A 22740-nucleotide genomic window follows, 5' to 3' on the forward strand; every position below is an offset into this window, starting at 1 on the left:
AGATGTAATGCCCAATCCTCGTGTGGCCACTGGCACCCGCTTGCGATCCTCTCAAAGGTTGTTAGGTAATGCTCAATGTCTTCGTCCTCATTATAAGGCTGCATTTTAGGCCCTTTCCAAACTGGTGGTCTTGTTAAGGAGGCAGACTGAGATGCTGTTGCGGCCTCCATGACGTTAGATTGTAACTGAGGCATTGCTGGATGCTCCGCAGTAGGCCTCAAACGTGTCTCTGAATCTGCTGTTGCACCTTCCACCAACAGCTGGTGCTCTCGACGTTCTGATTGCACTTCCTGCTGGAGCTGAGTGAACTGGTGCTGAATTTTCCGCCAGCGATCTTCCTGCCGCTGCTTCTCCAGTTCCCATTGGGCCTCTCTGTCACTTTGTTGCCTCATAAAACCACGCAGGAGGTTTGAAAGTTCAGCAAGGTTATGCAGTTCAGTACCTTGCTCTTGCTCTGCTTCCTCTAGCTGATTGAGCACTGGAGGCTCCTCACTTGCAGAGTCCATTGGCACTTGGTGCTTTTTTGGTCTGGCCCCTTTCTGCATTGCTGCTACCTACTGGCCTGGAGCCACTGCTGCCACCATTTGTGAAGTAGTCACACTCGAACATCAAGGAAGGTGGTAGGGAAGCAGACTATGCAGACATTTTGGGTTTCCAAGGTGAGCAATTTATTTGCAGTGAACTTAATTTAATGTATAACTTAACAAAACTTTCCCCAAATCAATTCATTTAACAAAACTCAACATAACATAGCTCTGGTGACACAGCTCACCTCTCCTCTCTCCTGCATCTGGTAGAGACTGGCTTTAAATAGGGCCATCAATTTCCCTCCAATTGCCCAGCCAGTACCACTCACTCAACTGAGGGATCTAAAACTCTACTCAGGTTATCTAAAAACACAAAACCTCTACACACTTCTAATATGCACATTTACACAACTAAATGGCAGTATTAACAAAAGGAAAAACATTCAACAAATCCCTTTAAACATTAACACAAACAAAAGGAAGCATCTCTCTGGAAAAAGAAACCCCTCCACATGGTTTGACCTGATGATGTCATGTGTGACATGATCAGGACTTTAAAATGAGGAAATGCCAAGCGGGCGTTTCCCCACACCTGACACTCATGATGACTGAAAAGACAAACAGAGTAAGTATGAACAAATGACTTAATCTGTAACATAATAAAGTATAAAGAAACATAACTTAGTATTTGTCTTAATTTGCAGAATGTTTGATTTGCCGGCAACAAAACGCTTACACAAACAAACCCGGGATAGTGAGTGAAGCAATGTTACTTGACAAATAGCAAATCATAGCAAATACATAGAAACAGAATAATGTGTACAATGTGCAAAAAAAAAAGGTAAACACATCTGGGACAAATGGAGAGAATTACAACTGCTTCTCCACTTTGTCACAGGTGCTCTATTTAAAAACTATTAGCCTGTGAAACTATTAGAAAAGTGAAATCTTCCTAAACTAGCTAAATTAAATGCTGTGTGGGAATACACGGTTTTTAGAAGTATCACAGTTTATTTCTAAAGGGATACATGTTGTTTGTGGTGCTCTATTTAAAAACTATTAGCCTGTGAAACTATTAGAATAGTGAAATCTTCCTAAACTAGCTAAATTAAATGCTGTGTGGGCATACACGGTTTTTAGAAGTATCACTGTTTATTTCTAAAGGGATACCTGTTATTTGCGGACCTCTGTTTTAAAACTATTTGCTCCTAAATAGCACTGAAGAAAATGCAAAAGGCTCCTAACTAGTTAAAATACCCCTAAAGTAGTTCAATTAAATCACCTATGTCTAAATAACAGAACTATGAGACCTATACAATCCTTTAAAAATAGTTTAATTAAAACACATTATTATTTAATGAAACATTAAATAATACTCTATTAAACACATGTGAACTCATATGACCCCTGGACACACATGCACGTGCAAAAAGTCCGTTCTCGCGCACGTGCACACGCACATGGACGCGGAGGGGGATAGGGGAGGGGGGAAAATGCCCTCGGGGTGGGGGGAGAGGGGTGGGGGGAATGCCCTCGGGGTGTGGGGGGGCAAAAAAAGTATAGGTATATTACTACTCTTGGACTCGTGTGATGGAGCATTGTCCTGCATGAAAATCATGTTTTTCTTGAAGGATGCAGACTTCTTCCTGTACCACTGCTTGAAGAAGGTGTCTTCCAGAAACTGGCAGTAGGACTGGGAGTTGAGCTTGACTCCATCCTCAACCCGAAAAGGCCCCACAAGCTCATCTTTGATGATACCAGCCCAAACCAGTACTCCACCTCCACCTTGCTGGTGTCTGAGTCGGACTGGAGCTCTCTGCCCTTTACCAATCCAGCCACGGGCCCATCCATCTGGCCCATCAAGACTCACTCTCATTTCATCAGTCCATAAAACCTTAGAAAAACCAGTCTTGAGATATTTCTTGGCCCAGTCTTGACGTTTCAGCTTGCGTGTCTTGTTCAGTGGTGGTCGTCTTTCAGCCTTTCTTACCTTGGCCATGTCTCTGAGTATTGCACACCTTGTGCTTTGGGGCACTCCAGTGATGTTGCAGCTCTGAAATATGGCCAAACTGGTGGCAAGTGGCATCTTGGCAGCTGCACGCTTGACTTTTCTCAGTTCGTGGGCAGTTATTTTGCGCCTTGGTTTTTCCACACGCTTCTTGCGACCCTGTTGACTATTTTGAATGAAACGCTTGATTGTTCGATGATCACGCTTCAGAAGCTTTGCAATTTTGAGACTGCTGCATCCCTCTGCAAGATATCTCACTATTTTTGACTTTACTGAGCCTGTCAAGTCCTCCTTTTGACCCATTTTGCCAAAGGAAAGGACGTTGCCTAATAATTATGCACACCTGATATAGGGTTTTGGAGCGTGATGTCACGGGGGTGGGCGTGGAAAGGATTTTGGCCCGATCCGCCATTTTGGGGGTCTAAGTAAGGAGCGAAAGCATAGCCATGGTTCGTACTTGCTGTGTGGTCCGCTGCAATGTTCGATCTTACGACCGGCACGGGAATAAGTTTCGATTGTCTTTTTATGCTTTCCCAACCTGGAAGCAACATGAAGGAGCTCATGTATCGGATATTACCAAACGAAGGCGTCTAGCCTGGATAGCAGCCGTGAGACGAGCTGATATCAAGTTCTGTTACGTCTCCAGATATCAGTTGGTGTGCTCAAGACATTTTCATTCCGGTAAGTTCTAAATATGTTCACATCACACTTTATAGCTGAATAATATCATCGTTGGTGGTCTCGGAAGTTATAGAAATTGCGATCAAACATAGAATGGAGTGACTTGATTGGTTGATGTAAAGACAATAAATGAAATGAGACAGGAAGGACACAAATTGGCGTTAATAATTTACCCGATTATCAATGTGTTAATTTGCATGTACTTTACAATTATGGGCATATAATATGATAACGATATTTTAGCAGTTCAATGATAAATGTGTAACATTAATTATGGTGGGGGGTGGAAAATGGCTATTTCACTCGATGCACTCCAGCTGACTTACTTTGACGACGTACTCAGAGTTTGGCGGCTTGAAAATAGCCAAATCTTGCACCCAGCCATTTGTAAATTGGATGTGCGCCTCCAGTGACTTGTAATTACGAAACTGGTTCGCTGTGTAAGCGCTTACTCCACAAACAAGATACGTGAAGATATCGGGGTAGGACAGTGGCGGTAAGTCGTCTGGGTCTTTACTCCACTGCCGTATTTCATATGGGTCCAGATTTGCGATGCACTCTATTTTTTTTTTTTCAAGTACCGCTGCTTCGCCTCTGGACGCAATCGGTCTCTATACCGTCCGTTTTCTTTTGAGCTGCTTTTAAGCATGTTTCTTGTCGTAGTCGTTCCAACACAGTGTGTTTGTTTTGATTCGTAGACCCCGAAAATGGAGCTGCGCTCCCACAATGCATTGCGGCGTGACGTCAACTCCAAAGCCCTATAGGGTGTTGATGTCATTAGACCACACCCCTTCTCATTACAGAGATGCACATCACCTAATATGCTTAATTGGTAGTAGGCTTTCGAGCCTATACAGCTTGGAGTAAGACAACATGCATGAAGAGGATGATGTGGACAAAATACTCATTTGCCTAATAATTCTGCACTCCCTGTATTAGGATGTTCTACATTTTCCTTAAAAAGCCTTCAGTTAATCCAAAATGCTGCAGCGACAGTACCGACAGGAAAACTAGACAGGGTAACTGGAAATAGAGAGGATATTTCTCCCATATTGGTTTCTCTTCATTGGCTACCTGTCAAGTCTAGAGTCAAATTTAAAATCTGTCTCTACATACAAAGTCTTACATAAAAAGGCCTCATCATATCTTAAAGAATGCATAGTAGCATATTATTTGCATATTATTCCAATAAAGCACTATACTCTCAGACTGAAAACATACTTGTGATTCCTAGGGTATTTAAAAGCCTTCAGCTTTCAGATCCCTCATCTGTGGAACCAGCTACCAGTTTGGATTTGGGAGACAGACACCCTCTCTATACTGGGGTTAAAACTTTCCTTTTTGAGAACACTGGGATGAATCAGGTGACCCTGAACCCTCCCTTACTTAAATTGCTATGGTCTTAGGCTGCTAGGGCGTTCCCATGATCCACTAAGCATTTCTTTTCCACTCACCTATTTTGTCTCTCCTTGTTGTTATGCGTCACTATTGCTGTTAATTACTAAACTCTGCCTTTGTGCCCCAAAGAATGTCTTGTGTTCTCTTTTTTTCCCTTTCCTCAACCAGTCGTGACAGATGGCTTGCCCCTCCCCCCAAACCTGGTTTTGCTCGAGCTTTTGTTCTGTTAAAGAGAATCTTTCCTTCCTACCACTTGCTCGTCTGTGGTCATGTGATTGCTGTGATTTTATTTTGTGTTTGATTATTTTAGTCTAGTCTACAATGTAAAGTGCCTTCAGGTGGCACTTGCTGTGAATTGGTGGTATATACATTAAATAATATGTAGACTTGTTAAACAAACATATGCTTGAACTGAATAGAGTTTCTACAAGCAAATACAGTAAGAAAACAGTTCCTTCTAGCTTATTATCTCTACACATGCAGTGTGGTCAGTTCTATTTTACTCAACTATTAACAGCATTCACCTGTGTGGTCACTACAACATCCAGTTATAAATCAGTTTGGAGTCATCAATTCAATCATTTTTACAGCCCTGAATGAATTTCTGCCAGGTCAGACATATCAAGCACTGATAGCACAGCTTTGTTTTGTCTCAGTAAGTACTTTCCCTCTAAATCACAATTCCTGCCAGTGATGAGGTGGACGTCTGCCAAACAATTTCTGCTTGCCATTGTTAGATAGGTGGATCCAGACTTCTCTCTAGGGCTGGTTTTTTTTTTGTGTGTGTCTCTTTCTTTTTCTACAATCCATGGGTGGAAAAGTGACAGCCACCAAAACCTGAGCTCACCCTGAATCCTCACTGGTTACTGCTACACTTAGAGCAAAAACAGGGTCCCTGTCTCTCAGCATTTTGGCACATACAGCGAGCAAAATCAAATGCAATAAAAGCATGTCTGGATTTGGGCTTGTTAAGCAAGAGAAGAGCCTTTAATTGCTTGAGCTTTGTGCAGCTTCACAAAGAGAATACATCGCTAATCTGTAGCTCAAGGGTGAATGTTTGTGACTAAAAAAGCAAAGATGCAAAGTATGGTGGAGGAAAAAGAAAGGTGTTTGACACACTGTGGCTGCTGGCAGAGTATTTAATTTTATCATTATGACATGTGTCTGCGAGGTTCACTCAAAATATTTCAATTACACTGGTGAGGACTGAGCTTCTTGTGATTTGTGGTAAACCACAATGGAAGCTCTTGAAAGGCTTTTAAATTTTGGTTTATGTTACTATTCAGTTATGATAACATTGAATCATTGTCTGACATAAGGAAACATAGTAAACTGCAACAATCACTTCAAAAAAGCCTCACAGGGAAAAACCAGTGAGACTAATTTAACAGAGAAAATGAAAAGGAACACATTAATACATGCACTGCTGTAATATTTGACTTTCTATATTTTGACAACTATCTGACTTTCTAAGATAATTTAGCACTGAGGGAGTGAACGTGCTGGAGAAAAATGCAACATTTTGTTTAGCGCCAATTTGTAAAATAGGGTGAATAAAGCATTATCATCACAATTACTTTAAGCTGAAATAGTGATTCAGGTAGAACATATGTTTGAGTGGCTGCAAGAAACGAAAACCCCCAGAAAAACACTACATTTATGTGACGATCAAGGAACGTATATGTAACAAACTGACAAAGAAGGAGGAAAAATATAGGTGCAAATCATGGGAAGCGATCATAGCAAACAATCAGTGAATGAGAGAAGAAGTCAAACTAAACACAAGGCACAAGCAGCAAAATAAAGCAGGAAATAAAATGTTATAACTACAACGGAACAAAAGGATGAGAGAACCTAATACAAGGCCAATGACACAAGAGGATGGAACAAAATTTCTTATACAGCCATAATCTGACAACAAAACATAACACAATGCAGAAAATACATGAAAACAATAGGCAAACTATAGGCAGGAATAGAGGACTGAGGAGTAACTACACTCAAAGGAAAACATGAAGCAAGTAATCAAACAACGTAAGAATCAACAGTGCATATTTAAATAAAATAAAACTAAAAAGTCCATAAACACAGAGACATAGGCTCAATGACCCAGGGCCATGCCATTACACTGCAGCCAATGGTACGTGACTTGTCTATGATTTCACTTCTCTTCTTTTAGGGGCATATCCTCGGGCAGAATACTGAACCCTGAGTTGCAGCCATCAGAGTGCACGTGACATAGGTGTTCAGGTGAAGTCAGTGGGACTTGTAGCAGAGAGTGCTTTGACTGCAAAAGCAATGAAATTGAATAGAATAGGAAAACATGCTCCATAGATTAAAAACATTATTAACCAGCTTGTACTGCACACACTCCTTCTTGACCACTTTAAGTGTCCGAAGCACACGTCTATGCAACTCTTCCAGTGCTTCATGTGCTGCACTCACATTAAGTGGTCACCCAGTCTAACTTCAGAGAGCTTAAATGAAAGAAATCCCATTAAAAGGCACAGGAGGAGTTTGTTTTGGGTCTTTCTTCTTCTTTTATCCCTGTTTTAGTTCATTTGCTGCAAGACATCTGCTTGATGCAGATGCTCCTTTATATTAAAAGAGTGTTCTGTTTCCTTTGTCTTTTAACAGCCAAATAAAGCCAAAATATTCATAAAAGGAGACCATTCAGGCTCACTTATTCTTCTCATGGCATACAGGACCTTAGTAGAAGTGAATGGTTATTTTGTGAAAAATGTGTTTGATATACTGTAGTTCAGATGAATGACTGCTAAAGGGAGATTTAGAATAATCCAAAGATCAGGCTTTGGAAGCACAAAGCAGAGCTTTTCTTCCAGGGTGCGTGTGTCTCCTACTGTAAACTGCTTTGAACTTTAATGTGAGGGATTTGTACTGGAATCATGGTTTATTCAAAGGTGAGCTTAGAATCAGTTGTGGCTCTTTGACAGCTTAGGGGGAAGACATCAAAGATTCCCTGAAGGTGTTTTGCTCATTTTCACAATTGTCCTCTTGCTGTAGCACAAAGAACAGAAACCTGCTGCTGAAGAAAAGAAACAGCCAAAAGAAAGAAAAGAATAGCACACTGCTTCGTTGTGAAAGAAAAAGTGGGTTTTTTTGCTTTTTTTGTTTGCCCCCTTCCTTATTTTCTGGTGTTTTTCATATTTGTCATATACCTACATGTTTGAGATCATCAAACAAATTTTAATATTAGACAAAGATAACCTGAGTAAATACAAAATGGAGTTTTTAATGATGATTTCATTGATTAAGCTATCTGGTCCTGTGTAAGTAATGAAATCATTAATGAACTGTGATTAGCCACATTTTTTGGAAAGCTGAGTTTAGTTTCACTAAACACTTATGCCTGATTATTGCCAGACTTGTTGAATCAAAAAAAATCACTTAAATAGAACCTGTCTGACAAATTGAAGCAGGCTAAAGGATCTGAAAAAGCAACACATCATACCACAATCTAAAAAAACACTTTATAAACAAAATCACGGACCTCTATCAGTCGGAAAAGTGTAACAAAGCCATTTCTAAGGCTTTGGGACTCCATTTACCCATGGTGAGAGCCATTATCCAGTAATGGTAAGAACATGGAACCGTGGTAAACCTTTCTGGGAGTGACCAGCCTACCAAAATTATTTTCAGAGCATTGCGCAGAACACATGTTGTACTGATGTGTCGGTCGCGAACGAAATGGCTCTTAGAGCCAGCTCCTTATCGCGAGCCATGTTTTTTTTTTCTTTCTCTCACCCTCTCTCGCACTTTTTTTCCGCTTCACTCAGCATGCGAGCCTTGTGCTCTACGCTGGGAAGAGGGGCAGTAGTTACACTCAGTAGCACAGGAACAGAGCGGGAGGGAGAGATGGACAAAGAGAGCCAGGGACAACAACGTCACATTAGAAAGGTATAGTAATCATCCACAACTATTTTCAGTTGCGGATGATAAAGGATTCAGAAAGTTTATTCATGCAGGTCCATATGACAGAGAATGTGCATCTTCTTTTTGTTTTCATATTATAATTTATATTTAATTGTGTTGCAGTGTTTTGTGTTGTTTCACTTTAAAAGGAAAAAGCTGAAAATTTAAATAGTTAAAAGTTGAAATGTGAATAGTTGATTTTTGTATTATATGATTTATTTATTACATTTTATGTGGAGTGAATAAATAAAAGTATATTTATGGTGGCCCCTACAGACAAAACACGTACAAACTCCAAAACACGTAAAAAACACGTACAAACTCCAAAACATGTAAAAACTCAGAAGCACATAAAAAACTCAGAAGCACATAAAAACTCAAAACACATACAAAAGACGGTTGATCTGATATCCTCGTGTTGGTGTTGTTCCCAGATCATCATACTAAATGTTGTTCCAGGATCAACATTGCAAGTGACCAATCAGAATGTTGTGACGTCATACTTTTGCGACTTCGGGAAAAACCGGCGTAAAACAAAAAACTGTACTAAAGCTGCGTGAAACCGCCTCTGTCCGCCGATCAACGGACCCTGACCCTAACCCTAACCGTAACCCTTTAATAAACAGTAAGCAGAATTGATATTGTCCTTGCAACATTGGAATTTCATAAATGCACGAATGGCTTGGCGCGCAAAAGAATAACGTCACAATAATGTGATTGGTCACTTGCAATGTTGAACCTGGAACAACATTTTCATGATGGTCTGGGAACAACACCAACACGAGGATATCAGATCATCCTACAAAAGATAACAGAAGTGCTCCAGGATGCTAGGGGCAGTGTTGAGCTTTTGTTACCTAGTGGCTACACAAGCCAGTAAATACCAATGACCGGATTTTCTGTGTGGTAATAACAGGTAAATGAACTTTTTTTCTTTTTAATTATTTGACTATATATGAATGCTTGTGTATAAATACACAAACAATACACATATGCTTTCATGCTTTCAATTGTGTAATTTAAGTGATCTAGGTAGCTCTGTTTTGGAAGTTCAGTTCATGCTAGAAATGTGTTTTGGAGTTTGTATGTGCTTTTTGGAGTTTGTACGTGTTTTGTCTCTAGGGGCCACCGCATATATTTATATATAAATAAAACCACTTTTTTTTTTTTCGGTTCGGAGCCGAAAGAGCCGGTTCGGCTCACTAAAAAGAGCCGGAAATCCCATCAGCCCCGCCCCTCCCTGAGCCTGGTTCTGCCGGAAGTTTCTTCCTGTTAAAAGGGAGTTTTTCCTTCCCTCTGTCGCCAAAGTGCTTGCTCATAGGGGATCATATGATTGTTGGGTTTTTCTCTGTATCTATGAAGCGCCTTGAGGCGACTTTTGTTGTGATTTGGCGCTATATAAATAGAATTGAATTGAATTGAATAGTAAAAGACTGATTGCCAGTCATTGCTAAAGCTTGATTTCAGCTGTTGCTGCTAAGGGTGACCCAACCAGTTATTAGGTTTAGGGGGCAATCATTTTCACACAGGACCATGTAGGTTTGTTTTCTTTCCCCTTATCAACAATAAACACTTTAGAAACTGCATTTTGTGTTAACTTTTGTTATGCTTGTGTAATATTTTAATTTCTTTGATAATCTGAAACATTTAAGTGAGACAAACATATTAAAAAGACTTTTTCACTCCATAAGGAAAAAAAAAAGACTTTTTACAATTCTAAGCTTCTAAGATTAGATTGTTTGCCACAGTTTAGTATTACTTTTATTCTTCAACAAGACTAAAATCTCTGAGAAAAGCTTCTTCTCATTTCTTTAAGCAGTTTTCATTAATAGTCCTCTGGGTTTCTTGAATGACATACCCAAGGTCTTCTTTGGATGTTGGCTGCCTTTTGTTCTACTCTCCGACAAGATGATTCAACAATGCTTCAATACTGTTGTGGAGGTCTTTTTTTCCTGTTTCATTTCTTTAAGAATTGCTTCTTGACAATCACCCTTCCACTGAGACCATTTCTGATGAAGCTTTCTTATGGACATGACTTTCAGATACTGTTCAATTGGCCTCAACTTGTCCAGCTCCCTTAATTTTCTAAGCACACACTACACGGCATATTTATATAAACCAAATCTTCAGCTAATAGAACTTTGGAATAATTTTATTGGTGAAAAAATACTATTTTATGTGTGTCAAATGGTATTGCCCTGGATACTGTGGCTTCAATGAAAGAAAAAGCCTCCCAGAACTTCAATAATTACCTCCTCCTAACTATTAATGTATCCAGTAGATCCAATTTCTACAAGACTGCTCAGAGAAGTCCTACTATTAATTAATGCTTTGATCTTAATTGTGATCAGTCTATCTCTAATTAACCCTCTGGGGTCCAGGGTATAATTGGCCATTTTTGACTACTTTTGATTTTACCTCTATATTTCACCTTTAAAAATTGTTTATCTTGCCTTGTTTGGTATCATTATTTTCAGCACAACCTCAAATATCTGAAATTGGCGTTATTTTTTCATTTTGGCATACTATATTAGCACAATTGATCTAAATTCAGACAAAAATTGTTTTTAAATCCGAGTAGAAAATATATTATATTTTTTTACTGTAAAAACCACAAACATGTTTAACGAATCATTTTCATAACTTGAAATGCAAATAGAAATTGTACCTTTCTAAAAATTATGCACAAGTTTTGCAAACAACAAAGTTATATGGTGCTATTTACCTGGGGTGGCTGTAGCTCAGGTGGCAGAGCAGGTCAGCCACTAATCAGAAGGTCGGTGGTTCGATCCCAGGCTGCCTCCTGGCTGCATGCCAAATGTCCTTGGGCAAGATACTAACAAAAAACATTCATGAAGTTTGGTTCTTTTATGACTTTATTTTGGCTCACCAGCAAATGTGATCACTTTTTTCTGTTAACCCTGTTAACAAAGAAGTATCTGTTCCAATCACTCTATCAGAGAAAAATCAGAGTTTTAGAAATAACGGGACACTCGGTAGAGCCATTATATTATATTCTTTAGAAGTGTATGTAAACTTTTGACCACAACTGTATTCATATGTTGCAGAGTTTCAGTCAGGTTTCAGAACTCATCACAGTACAGTTATTGATCCTAGGCTGGACTACTGTAATTCATTATTGTTGAGATGGCAGAAACAAGAATGTAATAATTTCTAAGTTATTATCACTCAAGTCCCTGTGGTAGTTTCTGTGTAATAAGGAAGAAACAGAGCTGATAAAATGTAAAACTATATATTATATAAATAAAACGGAATTAAATTGAATTGGATGACCATTAAAATGCAGGATTGGGCAAATCTGTTCTCAATACTACTACTACTAAAAATAATAATAATAATAGTAAAAAGAGGGAGAAGAATTAATCTATTGATCTGAAATTACTCCTTAATTAATCATCAGTATTATCAATATTGATTATAGTTTGGCATATACCCTTCAGTATACTTATGTATTTTTATAGATTTCAAATCCTTCTGTATCTGCAATATTCTAACACACAACTGAATTATTTTGACCCAAATAAAACACAAGCATATCCATTACATTATAGACTTTGTAGCAGCAAGCTGCAGATGTTCAGTCAATTGACTTAAGATTCTTTATTTTCCTTTATTTTCCTTGTTACTTGCAAATCTACTCAATTGTGTGCAAAGAGCTATGCACATGTTTGACAAGGGAGTTGCTGGGAGGAAAGTGGCACAGCTACAATAAAGCCTGATTGTTTGAAGCAGATAGCTATTAGCTGGAAGAGAGTGGGAGTTATTATGGTGGAAATGAAGCATTGTTAAGGAAACATAAGACTTCCCTCAGTGGATGATAGCCTCCTGAAGTGGTCTCAGATTAGATCTCACAGGTGCACTTGGGAGGGCAGCACTAATCATTACATTGGGAGAATTATAGCGGCTCATCAAATCTCCTCAGGAACGAACATTAAGGCTTATTACGAGGATGATAGCGAGGGTAGAATCCACTAATGTGAATAATTTATGAGAACTCTTTGGGTTGTACTGTTGGGCTTTTTAAAAGAACTTTCCCATTTGCCAATTGACTCCCTACACTAATGCACTGCTCCACATAAATAAGTGTTGAGAGCAAGTCTGACTTAATAGCTTTAAAAAAAATGGTATGAATTTGCAGTGATATATGAGTAAATGTTATTGTCTCCATCCAAAAGCATGTGACGGGCCCTCGCTGCCTGGATGTCAGGATGCACCGCTTTGGACAGAGTAAAGATATAAAGAGGGGGACTGCATGTCAGTTTAATTCTGCGATATGAAGTTAAGCTATCAAAATCACTGCAGCTTTGTGATATTAAAACATGTTTCAATTACACAGCATTTTGAAATTGTTTTACAAAACATTTGAGCCATGAATAGTCTTTTTGTCTTTTTCTGACTGTAGAGATCATACAAATGTAATCATTTGTATCGTTTAATCATTTAATCATTGTGCTTACACACCCATGGCCAAGAAATCTAGTACAGGGAATTTCCAGAATTTAATCTCCATTTGTTATTCTCCTAACGTTTTTTAATTCAGCACTAAATTAATAAAAATGATTAGTTCTGTACAATGCAGCATGACTTATTTCACCACCATAAAAAGTGTGACAGTTTTGTTCAATGCTGTACAGTGAGTTGTTTCATTCATTACATTTCATGAAATCTTCTCTAGTTGATGGAGATTCATCCCGGTCATGGTAGTCTAAGGCAGTCCGTGAGTTGTTTGGTACCGGGCTGCAAGAGTTGAGGCTTGAGTGTGAAATTTACGATTTTCAGGGTTTTTATCATTATTTAGTTATCGTTTTATCGTTAACTCTGTTTCCCTGGGTCGTTTCCTGTGTTATGAATAAATCTTCTTTTTTTCGGTGCCGGTACTGGTTTTATTTTGTTGTATTTATCCGTGACACCTTAAAGGCCAGTCCGTGAAAATATTGTTGGACATAAACCGGTCCATGGCGGTTGGGGAACCGCTGGTCTAAGGAGCTTTGAAAGAAAGCAACTGGACTTCTTTGAGTTTCTTGAAGACATTTCACCTCCCATAGGAGAAGCTTCTTCAGTTTTTCTCTACATCACACATGTTGACCAAGTTGGCGAGCAAGAGGAAAGCTTAATCTTTGAAGCTTGTTTGCTTGCTAATAGTAGCTGTGTTTCCATACAAAGCACAGCTGGCAACTGATCTCAGAGCAGTGAAAGCTAAACCAGTGACAGCTTGCCTAGCACACTTGTCTCACATGAATTTACTATGAAAGACCAGAGGTTTATTCACAATGTGCACGCAGAATATCTCTTTGACATTTCCAGAGAGAGATTGCCAGGGAGATTCCTCTACCACGTCAACTACTAATTTGACCCCCATCTGCTCCAGTCTGCATGCCAAATATCCTTGGGCAGGAACTCCAATTTGCTCTCTGATGCTTCGATGGTAAATGGCCTGTATTTGTATAGCGCTTTTCTAGTCCCTAAGGACCCCAAAGCGCTTTACACAACCTGTCATCCACCCATTCACACACACATTCACACACTGGTGATGGCAAGCTACATTGTAGCCACAGCCACCCTGGGGCGCACTGACAAAGGCGAGGCTGGCGCCACCGGGCCCTCTGACCACCACTAGTAGGCAACGGGTGAAGTGTCTTGCCCAAGGACACGACGACCGAGACTGTCCAAGCCATGGGCTCGAACCGACAACCTTCCGATTACAAGGCGAACTCCCAACTCTTGAGATCGCCCCGATCAGAGTATGGATGTGTGTGAATACCGTAGAAAAAAGTACTTGTGTGAATGGGTGAGTGAGGCAAGTTGTGTAAAGCACTCTGAGTGCTCGGGTAGAGCAGAAAACCATTATGTATAAGAACAAGTCCATTTAGCATTTAGTTCGATCATGCTACTCACTTGTGTCAGCAGAATATTCCTTTTACAACATAACAAAAAATTGAAGTTCACACTATGAACGTAAACTAAGTAAAATAAAATAAAAAAATTGTACAAAACAGTCAACACATAATAAGAAATGAAAACATGCGAATCACAAACTGAATATTCTACATTTTAAACCACCTTCTCCAAAGTAAAATATTTACAACAGAACCATACTGCAAAGTAGCACAAAACCTTTTTCCATCTTTGAAGGGAATTAATAAAAGTTCCTATAAATGCATCATGTCTTTATAATGTTAGTCTTGATTTTAACCCCCTGAGACTCATTTTTTCCATTTCTTCTACATATTGATTTGGACCTTGCAATTATAAAAACTATGCACTATCATTGTTGTTTTGTTTTTTAAAAGTTGATCTGCTAGAAGTGTGATAATGGCTGTGGATGGAGAGGTTCAGAACTAGAGCAGCAAGCAGGAAAGTAAAGCGTGGAATTCCTGCACTTGGATGATTAAGTCTGTGATATGAACCACCATCCCTCTATGATTTTCTTTCATTCTCTGCAGCCTTTGCCTCTGAGGATAGTCTCTCCATCACTCCTGGGGGCATTCCCAACCTTTACCCTACCACCCAGGACACAGACAGGAGGCTCCCTGTGGTCACCACTGCACCGCCAATCAACATCCTGAATCATCACCCACTCTACCGGAATCCGCCCCAAAACCAGGCCCACCCAGGCCCTCGTGGTCAGGCAAAGTACCTTGAAGACAGTGGAGGATCAAGCTCTCAGCTTTCCACATCACCATCCAGGAGAACACTGGATAACAGTGATGAAAGGATTTCAGATGAGACTCCTGAAAGCTCCAACATGCAAGCAACCCTTTCCATACATGCATTAGCAACCACTTCTCTCTCCAGTGCACTTCTTCCAGTTACCGGCAGAGTTTTGAAAGGCCCCAAACATTCTACCATTATGACCTCCAGTGATACTGCTGCAAGGGAAAAGGTTGCAGGGGCAGGCAGTGATGAAGAGGAGACAACTACCACCACTATCACAACCACCACCATCATCACCACCATGCAGAGTCCAGGTAAGAATAGGTCTTTAAATACACCTCATTGCATAAAAATAATAGTTTTTATTATAAAGTACCAATTAATTATAGGGAAGGGAATGTATGTGTGTGTGTGTGTGTGGGGGTGTGTGTGTGTGTGTGTGTGGGGGGGGGGGGGGGGGGTTACGAGTGGAGACATTTGTGAAGTGTTGTGTCAGTTAAACTATCATCAAGTCAGCAAGAAAACAGGAAAGACTTTAAGTTTCTGTGTGAGCGATTTAATTGACCATGAAAAACGTTTTGATTAGCTGGTTCATAATAGTTTATAAATGTAGAAATATGAAAGCATTAACAAAGGGCCTCTAAACAACAATGTTATACTTTTAATAAACAAATGCTAATTTATATCTAAAGAAATATAGTTCTGTATAGTGGTAACATTCATATAGCACTTTAAATTACAAACCACATTTAAACGTCTTTATTCTATAAACTTTAGGCTCTTCGTCTACCTCATTTCCATGGCTAGTTTAGAGACCACAGTTAACCTGAACCTGCATTACCTTCAATTGCAGGAAATCTAAAGGGAGGAAACCCAGAGGGAAAGAAAGGCTACACAAATCAGAATATGCAAACTTCCTACAGAAAGGGACCAGCTGGGAACCTTAGGAAGGAATCTGCTAGCTAAGTTGACAGTGCTAACCCTGTGGACCCTGTAGCTTTTCAGTGAGTCCGCACCCCAAATATTTAGAGCAGAGCCCCTAGGGCTGCACGATTAATCGTTAGAAAATCGCGATCTCAATGCATACTTATGCATTCATTTCCAAATGACAACGATTTTTAAAAAAAAGAAAAAAAAAAGACGACGATTGTACCGCATTTTGATCCGGGACGTAATCTGCGTGAAAACAAGCGCTCACTCTTCCTGCTCAACAAATGACAAGGGCGGAGCCTTATACCACGTGATACAGAAGCTGGCTGCTAAAATTGGCAGGGAAAAAACAACGGAGAGCACGTCAGGGATGATGAGAAAGTGACAGGAGAAAATCAAACACCAATAACGGGAACCTTATACAGCGCTTCCCTATACCTGTCGAACTCCCGCAGGCACAAAGAAATTACAGAGACTATCACTTATCACCTGACCAAAGATATGGCTCCCATCAACACTGTGCAAATCGAGGGATTTAGGAAAACGATCAACACCCTAGACAAACGCTACACAGTGCCGTCCCGCAACTATTTTTCCATTGTTGCACTACCTGCATTATACACGCAGCGTCGAGCAACGGTGGAGACGGAATTTCAAGCAGTACAACGACAAAATGTGAGACATTTGTTGTTTTTATGTTTATTTATTGTTTTTATGTTCAGTCTCAACTGTTACTAAGTTGATGTGCAATTAATAAGTGCAATAAATATTTATATTGGAAAAGAAAATCGTGAGAGAATCGTGAATCGTGAGAATCGTGATCTCAATAATAAGCAAAATCGTGATTCTCATTTTATGCAAAATCGTGCAGCCCTAAGAGCCCCACATATTTCTGGTCCTTAAAGCTCATTTGAAGTGTCAGAGGTAAAGGGAGAGAATCTGTGCTGTACAATAGAAGTGCTCTCTGTCTTGCTCTCCCTTTGGAATCAAGCTTAGACAGGAATCAGTAAAGAATTAACTCACATTTAAATTGAAATATTTCTTCTTTCTATTAAAACATTACCAGTGCTGTTGAATAATATTTTATGTATCTTATGTTCAGAATTAGTAATCAGCAGTAACAATGTACATATGTCGGTTTCTGCTATGTAGCCTGTTCATTCAATCTGTGAAACCTCTAGTTTATATTTACTGCAAATATATCGGAACCACAGCAGCTCATAGCAATCTGCAAGCAGTCTGTAAATTAAAAAACAAAAACAAAACATTTTTCAACACTCACACACCCACATACAAACACACCTTTTACCCTTTTCATAAAATTACCGTTACACCTTAAAAAGTAATAGTCTAAACAATTCAAACACCATAGAAGCCCCGTCTCTTATATCTCTTACTTTATCAGTTGACTTTGTTATCTCTTTTGTTGACACCCATGATGACTTCAAGCTCTCAGCTAATATCTACTCTGTTTGCATTTCTTATGACTGGACTGCCATAGGACTGAAATAAATTACAACAGCATCATTGCATCACTAACCCTTAATCAAGAGGTCCAAACAGGGACCACAGCAGAACAACCCAGAGACTCGCTGTTATGAAGAGAGTGGACTGGGAAAATAAATATCAAGGTATTAATTTCTTCTCGACTTTTCAGGTCAGGAAGAGCAAAGTGGGAGTAGCTTGATTAATCAGCTCATCTGTGTGCAAGATAATAACAGAGCAAAGCACTGACAGACAAACCCTGCTCCGAGACAGACATTCAGGCACAAAATTGTAATTCAGCAATAATGCTGGAGTGGACACTCCCTGAAGGGAAGTACCAAGGGGACACAGAGAGGATGTTCTTCTTCATAAAGAAGCACTTCAGCAAAAGTTTACTTTTTAGCTTAGAGATGGATGAAGGCGGTGGAGCAGAAAGCTCCCGAAGGCCACTAAGAAATGATCTGTCCTTAGCTGTCCATCACAGAGCTCAGCTGCTTCGAAAGGCAGCCAGAGACAGAGTTATTACAGTGAAGACAAGAAAAGAGCTTTAGAGCATTCTCTATGTGCCAAATAATCCACATAGTTGCATAATTTGACATTTTCTAACCAACACTAATGATTATTTAAACCATCCATCCATTCGCTTCCGCTTATCCTTTTCAGGGTCGCGGGGATTGATTATTTAAACCTTTTATTAAATTGTGAAGTACTAAAACAGAGTGTTTCTCTATTTCGTAATAATAAGGCAAATTTGTTTTTAATAAAAGATAACTTAAAATATAAATGTAATTAATACATGAATGATAAATGTAATTTGAGTAGTAGAAATTACTGTTCTGAGTTTTGTGTGTGTGTGTGTGTGTGTGTGTGTGTGTGTGTGTGCATCAGGCAGCCCATGAGCCAGCTTCAACCTTGGCAGTTTTGTGTGTTCTGGAGTAAAGGATGAAGATAAAAACTGTCGCCAACTCCTTAAACGCATAATCCTAAATCAGAAAAAGAGCATTAAGTGTCGTTACTGTTAAACACAAAACCATCATTTCTATGTGATTTTAACAGATGCTTAATTATATACTGACTGTTGCATATAAATAATATATATATTATTTATATATATAATATCTAATATATTTATTTATAGTGATAATGAAAACTTCCTCTGGTTGCCCAGCTGCTTTCTCATTGGATGATTAAAATCAACTGGGAACAAGGGGATGTGTGCATCTTTTGCTACAGCTACAAATTCTGTCCATAAACAGTCCAACACCCACCAGAAATTAGTCCAACTTATTGCCAACAATGCAGACCAAACTCTTGCGATGATGTACATGGGCTAAATAGCTTAACATAACAACAACGTAACAAAGGGTCAGACACCCTATTCATGTAGCCTTCTCCATGTCCAAAAAATGCATTTAGATTGGTTGGGCAAACTTCCATGCACGCTAGAACATCTTTGAGAGGATAAAGAGCAGGTCCAGCATTCCTTAATCCGGGACAAAAGCATGATTCAATATAAAAAAAATTTTTTTTTTAAATCTTAGAGAGGTAGAGCTTTTTAGAAGTAAACTGGGCAGAGATTTACCAATCTGCAAAAAAACTACAAATACAAATTGTGGATCATCTACAGTACATAACCTCATCACCAAAATCTGGAGAAAATTCTGATACAAGGGACAAGGCCAAAAATCTGTATTGGATCACCCTGATCTTTATGCCCTCAGGCGCTGTTGCATTAAAAACAGGCATGATTCTGGTCAATAACTGGTTGTGGTCAGAGGGCCCGGTGGCGCCAGTGTCCGGCAGCCTAGCCTCTGTCAGTGCGGCCCAGGGCAGCTGTCATCACCAGTGTGTGAATGTGTGTGTGAATGGGTGGATGACTGAATGTAGCGTAAAGCGCTTCGGGGTCCTTAGGGACTAAGTAAAGCGCTATACAAATACAGGTCATTTACCATTTATCATTTAAATCACTACATGGACTCAGGAACATTAAGAAATGATCATATATGAACACAGTTCGCCATGCAATCCATAACTGCAGTTAAAGCTCTATCATGGAATGAACAAGCTAAATGGGAACCGGATATAGAAGCACTGCTATCTTCTCAGTTAAGCTCAATTAAAACTGATCATGGCAAATTAGTCAAATTAGGAATTGGGAATCCTTTTCTGTGATCAGAAAAATAGAAATTGTTTTAACAATATCAGTGTTATTTGCTTTATGCACATAATGAGTTCAGATCAGTAGCGTCTGTGTTGGTTGGAGTGGTTGATTGATTGACTGATCAACAGGTCTTAAAATAATTATTTACCCCCACTGTAATTATTTACCAGACTTCCCTGGTGAAGGCACAGTCTCCTCGACACGCTCACAGCTGCAGGAGAGAGAAATCATGTAAATGTATTTGCTCGGGTGAAAATCACCCAGCGATACTGTTCTAGGGTTAAGCAGCTGGGGATTGAACCCCCAAGGGTCAACCCCACATAGCCCACACAACGTATTTACACATGGCCCAAATACCGCAAAGAATGACAGCCCTTTGGTGGCCCAGATCTGGTTTTCCAGAGGTAATCCACACATGGGCCAGCACAAGGCCAGTTGCAGACACACTGGTGGTCCCGTGCTGGCCCATGTGTGGGTTACCTCTGGAAAACCAGATCTGGGCCACCAAAGGGCCGTTATTCTTTGCAATATGTGGGCCATGTATAAGTTGTGTGCAGCCACGGGCCAGTTGCAGACACACTGCTGGCCCTGTGCTGGCCCAGAACAGTTTCAGCTCTGGCCCCAGATGTCAGGCTAATGTGTACCTTAATCAAGCCACGTAATAACAACATGTGCCAGAACATAATAGTGCAAAAGTAACAGTATGAAACTCTGTTCAGACAGTGAATGGGCTGTTTCTTATAGAGCACTTGTCTACTCTCCTGGATTACTCCAAGTGCTCCATACAACATGCCATATTCACACACTTCCCTCTAAACTGAGTGCTTCCTGACTACATTTATACATATTCAGAATCTTGACAGGCAGACTGGAAGAGCCAAAGATCAAACCACTAACCTTCTGATTAGTGGGTGACCTGCTCTACCTCCTGAGCTACAGCCACCCGGTGGTTGCCACCTATGCTGGTTGATTCAGCCACCATGAAGGCCATGAAAATCTCTCGCTTTGAAAGGCATCTTCACAACTCTGCTGCATTCAAGGCTCGGACCAAGGCCAGAAGCAAGTTCAGAGACAAGAGGGTGGACGTGGGAGAGTTTTAATAATTTCCCGCTCAATGCGAGTAAACCCTCAATAGGTTTTGGATAAAGTGTACACTCACAAACCTGTCAAACCTGCATTTGAAACATTGGCTACCATAGCAGTGTAGTATTGCAACATAGCATTTGGGTCTTCTAACTAAAATAGGAAAATAGGAACATACAACTGGTTGACATACACCCTGCTATAACACTATATCAGTCAGAAGTGCCAGCTTGATACCGGATCCAGGTCAGACCTGTTTTCTATGAGCCTGGGCCACATAAACCAAACCACAATCGGGCCAGATGTGGCGTGCCATCACATAAACAGTGCCATCTGCGTCAGGCCTGACCTGAATGACATACCATTTACCATACCAGAAGTCAGCCAGCAGTGCCGGCTTGTCACCAGATCTGGGCCAGACCTGTCTGCTATGTGGGACCCTGTCCACAACACAATGGACCTCTATAGCTCTTCCTGCAGGTGCTGGGCAGTGCCTCATGGATTAAGACCTGTCCACCAGGTGATTTTGAGAAGTATTCCTTGTTCCTTATTGGAGTCAGGTCTCCATCATCAAAATTGCACATAGTCTGGCATCTCACCCAGGAACAACTTAACTAGAGGGACAATTATGACCTTCTAGTTTCTCCCAGGACATGCAAATCCTCCCAGGGATTTGCACACTGGACACACTGGAGAGATTAGGTTTGTTAACTGGCTTGGGAACACCTTAGAGTGCCCCCATAAGAGCTGGTGGAGCTGGATGTGATGAGGAGGGTTCAGGCATCTCTGCTTAGACTGCTGTCCCCTGCCATCTTTACTCGGATAAGTGGCAGAAGACAGATAGATGGATACTCTAACTAAGCACTCGAAGTACTGTTTACTACAAACCAATTCACATACACTCAGTCCAAGCACTTTTTAATTATCATTCACCTGCATTGTGGGTAATGCCAGATAAGCCTTATACAAATAATACATCCAGATACAGATCAAATATTAAACTAAGTTGATATCCGTGTCAGACTGACTGTTATAACAATAGAATCATTGAACTATCAATAGCTGATTCTGTGGTCTCAAGATACATTGAACATAATCAATATTTTCCTTAACTACAGTTGGAAAGGTCAAAAATGTTACCCAGAATTAAAGCATAGTATCATTTTGGCATCTCCTGTTTGCAGAAAGTATTGACATTACATAAAGTGTCTTAAAAGACTCAAACCCTATTATTATAATCTGTAAGTGAAGATAAGATAACAGGGTTATTGGTCGTTATTACTATAACAAAAACATAATGAGGGGAACATTTGCATTGAGAGCAGCGTTTGTTTGGAATGGAGTTTTGAATCTGTTTTGAATGGAGTAGTTTGTGCACCAGCGTCCACACTGTTTCTATCAGTGTTATTGTTATGCTGCTGTGGTTGTTCCTGCAGTTCCCTGCCAGCTGAACCTGACTGGTCCAGAAGGCTACATCGAGGCTCCACCACACACCAATTCTGCTTTTTACTTTACAACTGACTGCAACTATATCGTCACTGTCTATACGGGCTATGGAGTGGAGGTCCAGGTAAGAAAAAGTTCAACATCCACCCGGGATATTTCGGTAGCTTACTGGATAAGCCTGATGTTAAATACTTTTGCCCAGCATACGTATGTACGTAATGGAAAATGACATACTTAGTGGTCTTAGCTATTGCAGTTTTAAGTAAACCCAAATCTAGGACTTGGAGATTAAACTTAAATTTCAATGACTTAGGAAACACAAAACTCAGGCTTAAACTCTACCAGGGACGTTAAAAGTAGCAAAACTATTATTAGGAGATTAATAGGAAAGAGCACACAACCTGGGTTAGGAC

General features: G+C 40.0%; 1 protein-coding gene across 2 annotated transcripts in view; it reads left to right on the plus strand.

The window, feature by feature from the left end:
• The window catches only part of sez6b (seizure related 6 homolog b), a 237816-nt gene that overhangs the window by 76991 nt on the left and 138085 nt on the right, over window positions 1-22740 (plus strand). For both annotated transcript variants that reach the window (XM_080289250.1, XM_080289251.1), the window contains exons 2-3: window positions 15012-15536; window positions 22318-22451. In XM_080289250.1, coding sequence (XP_080145376.1) covers window positions 15012-15536; window positions 22318-22451 — 659 coding nt within the window. The remainder of the gene's footprint in view (window positions 1-15011; window positions 15537-22317; window positions 22452-22740) is intronic.

The sequence above is a fragment of the Astatotilapia calliptera genome, chromosome 14 (genome assembly GCF_964374335.1).
Source record: "Astatotilapia calliptera chromosome 14, fAstCal68.1, whole genome shotgun sequence".
Lineage (NCBI taxonomy): Eukaryota > Metazoa > Chordata > Actinopteri > Cichliformes > Cichlidae > Astatotilapia > Astatotilapia calliptera.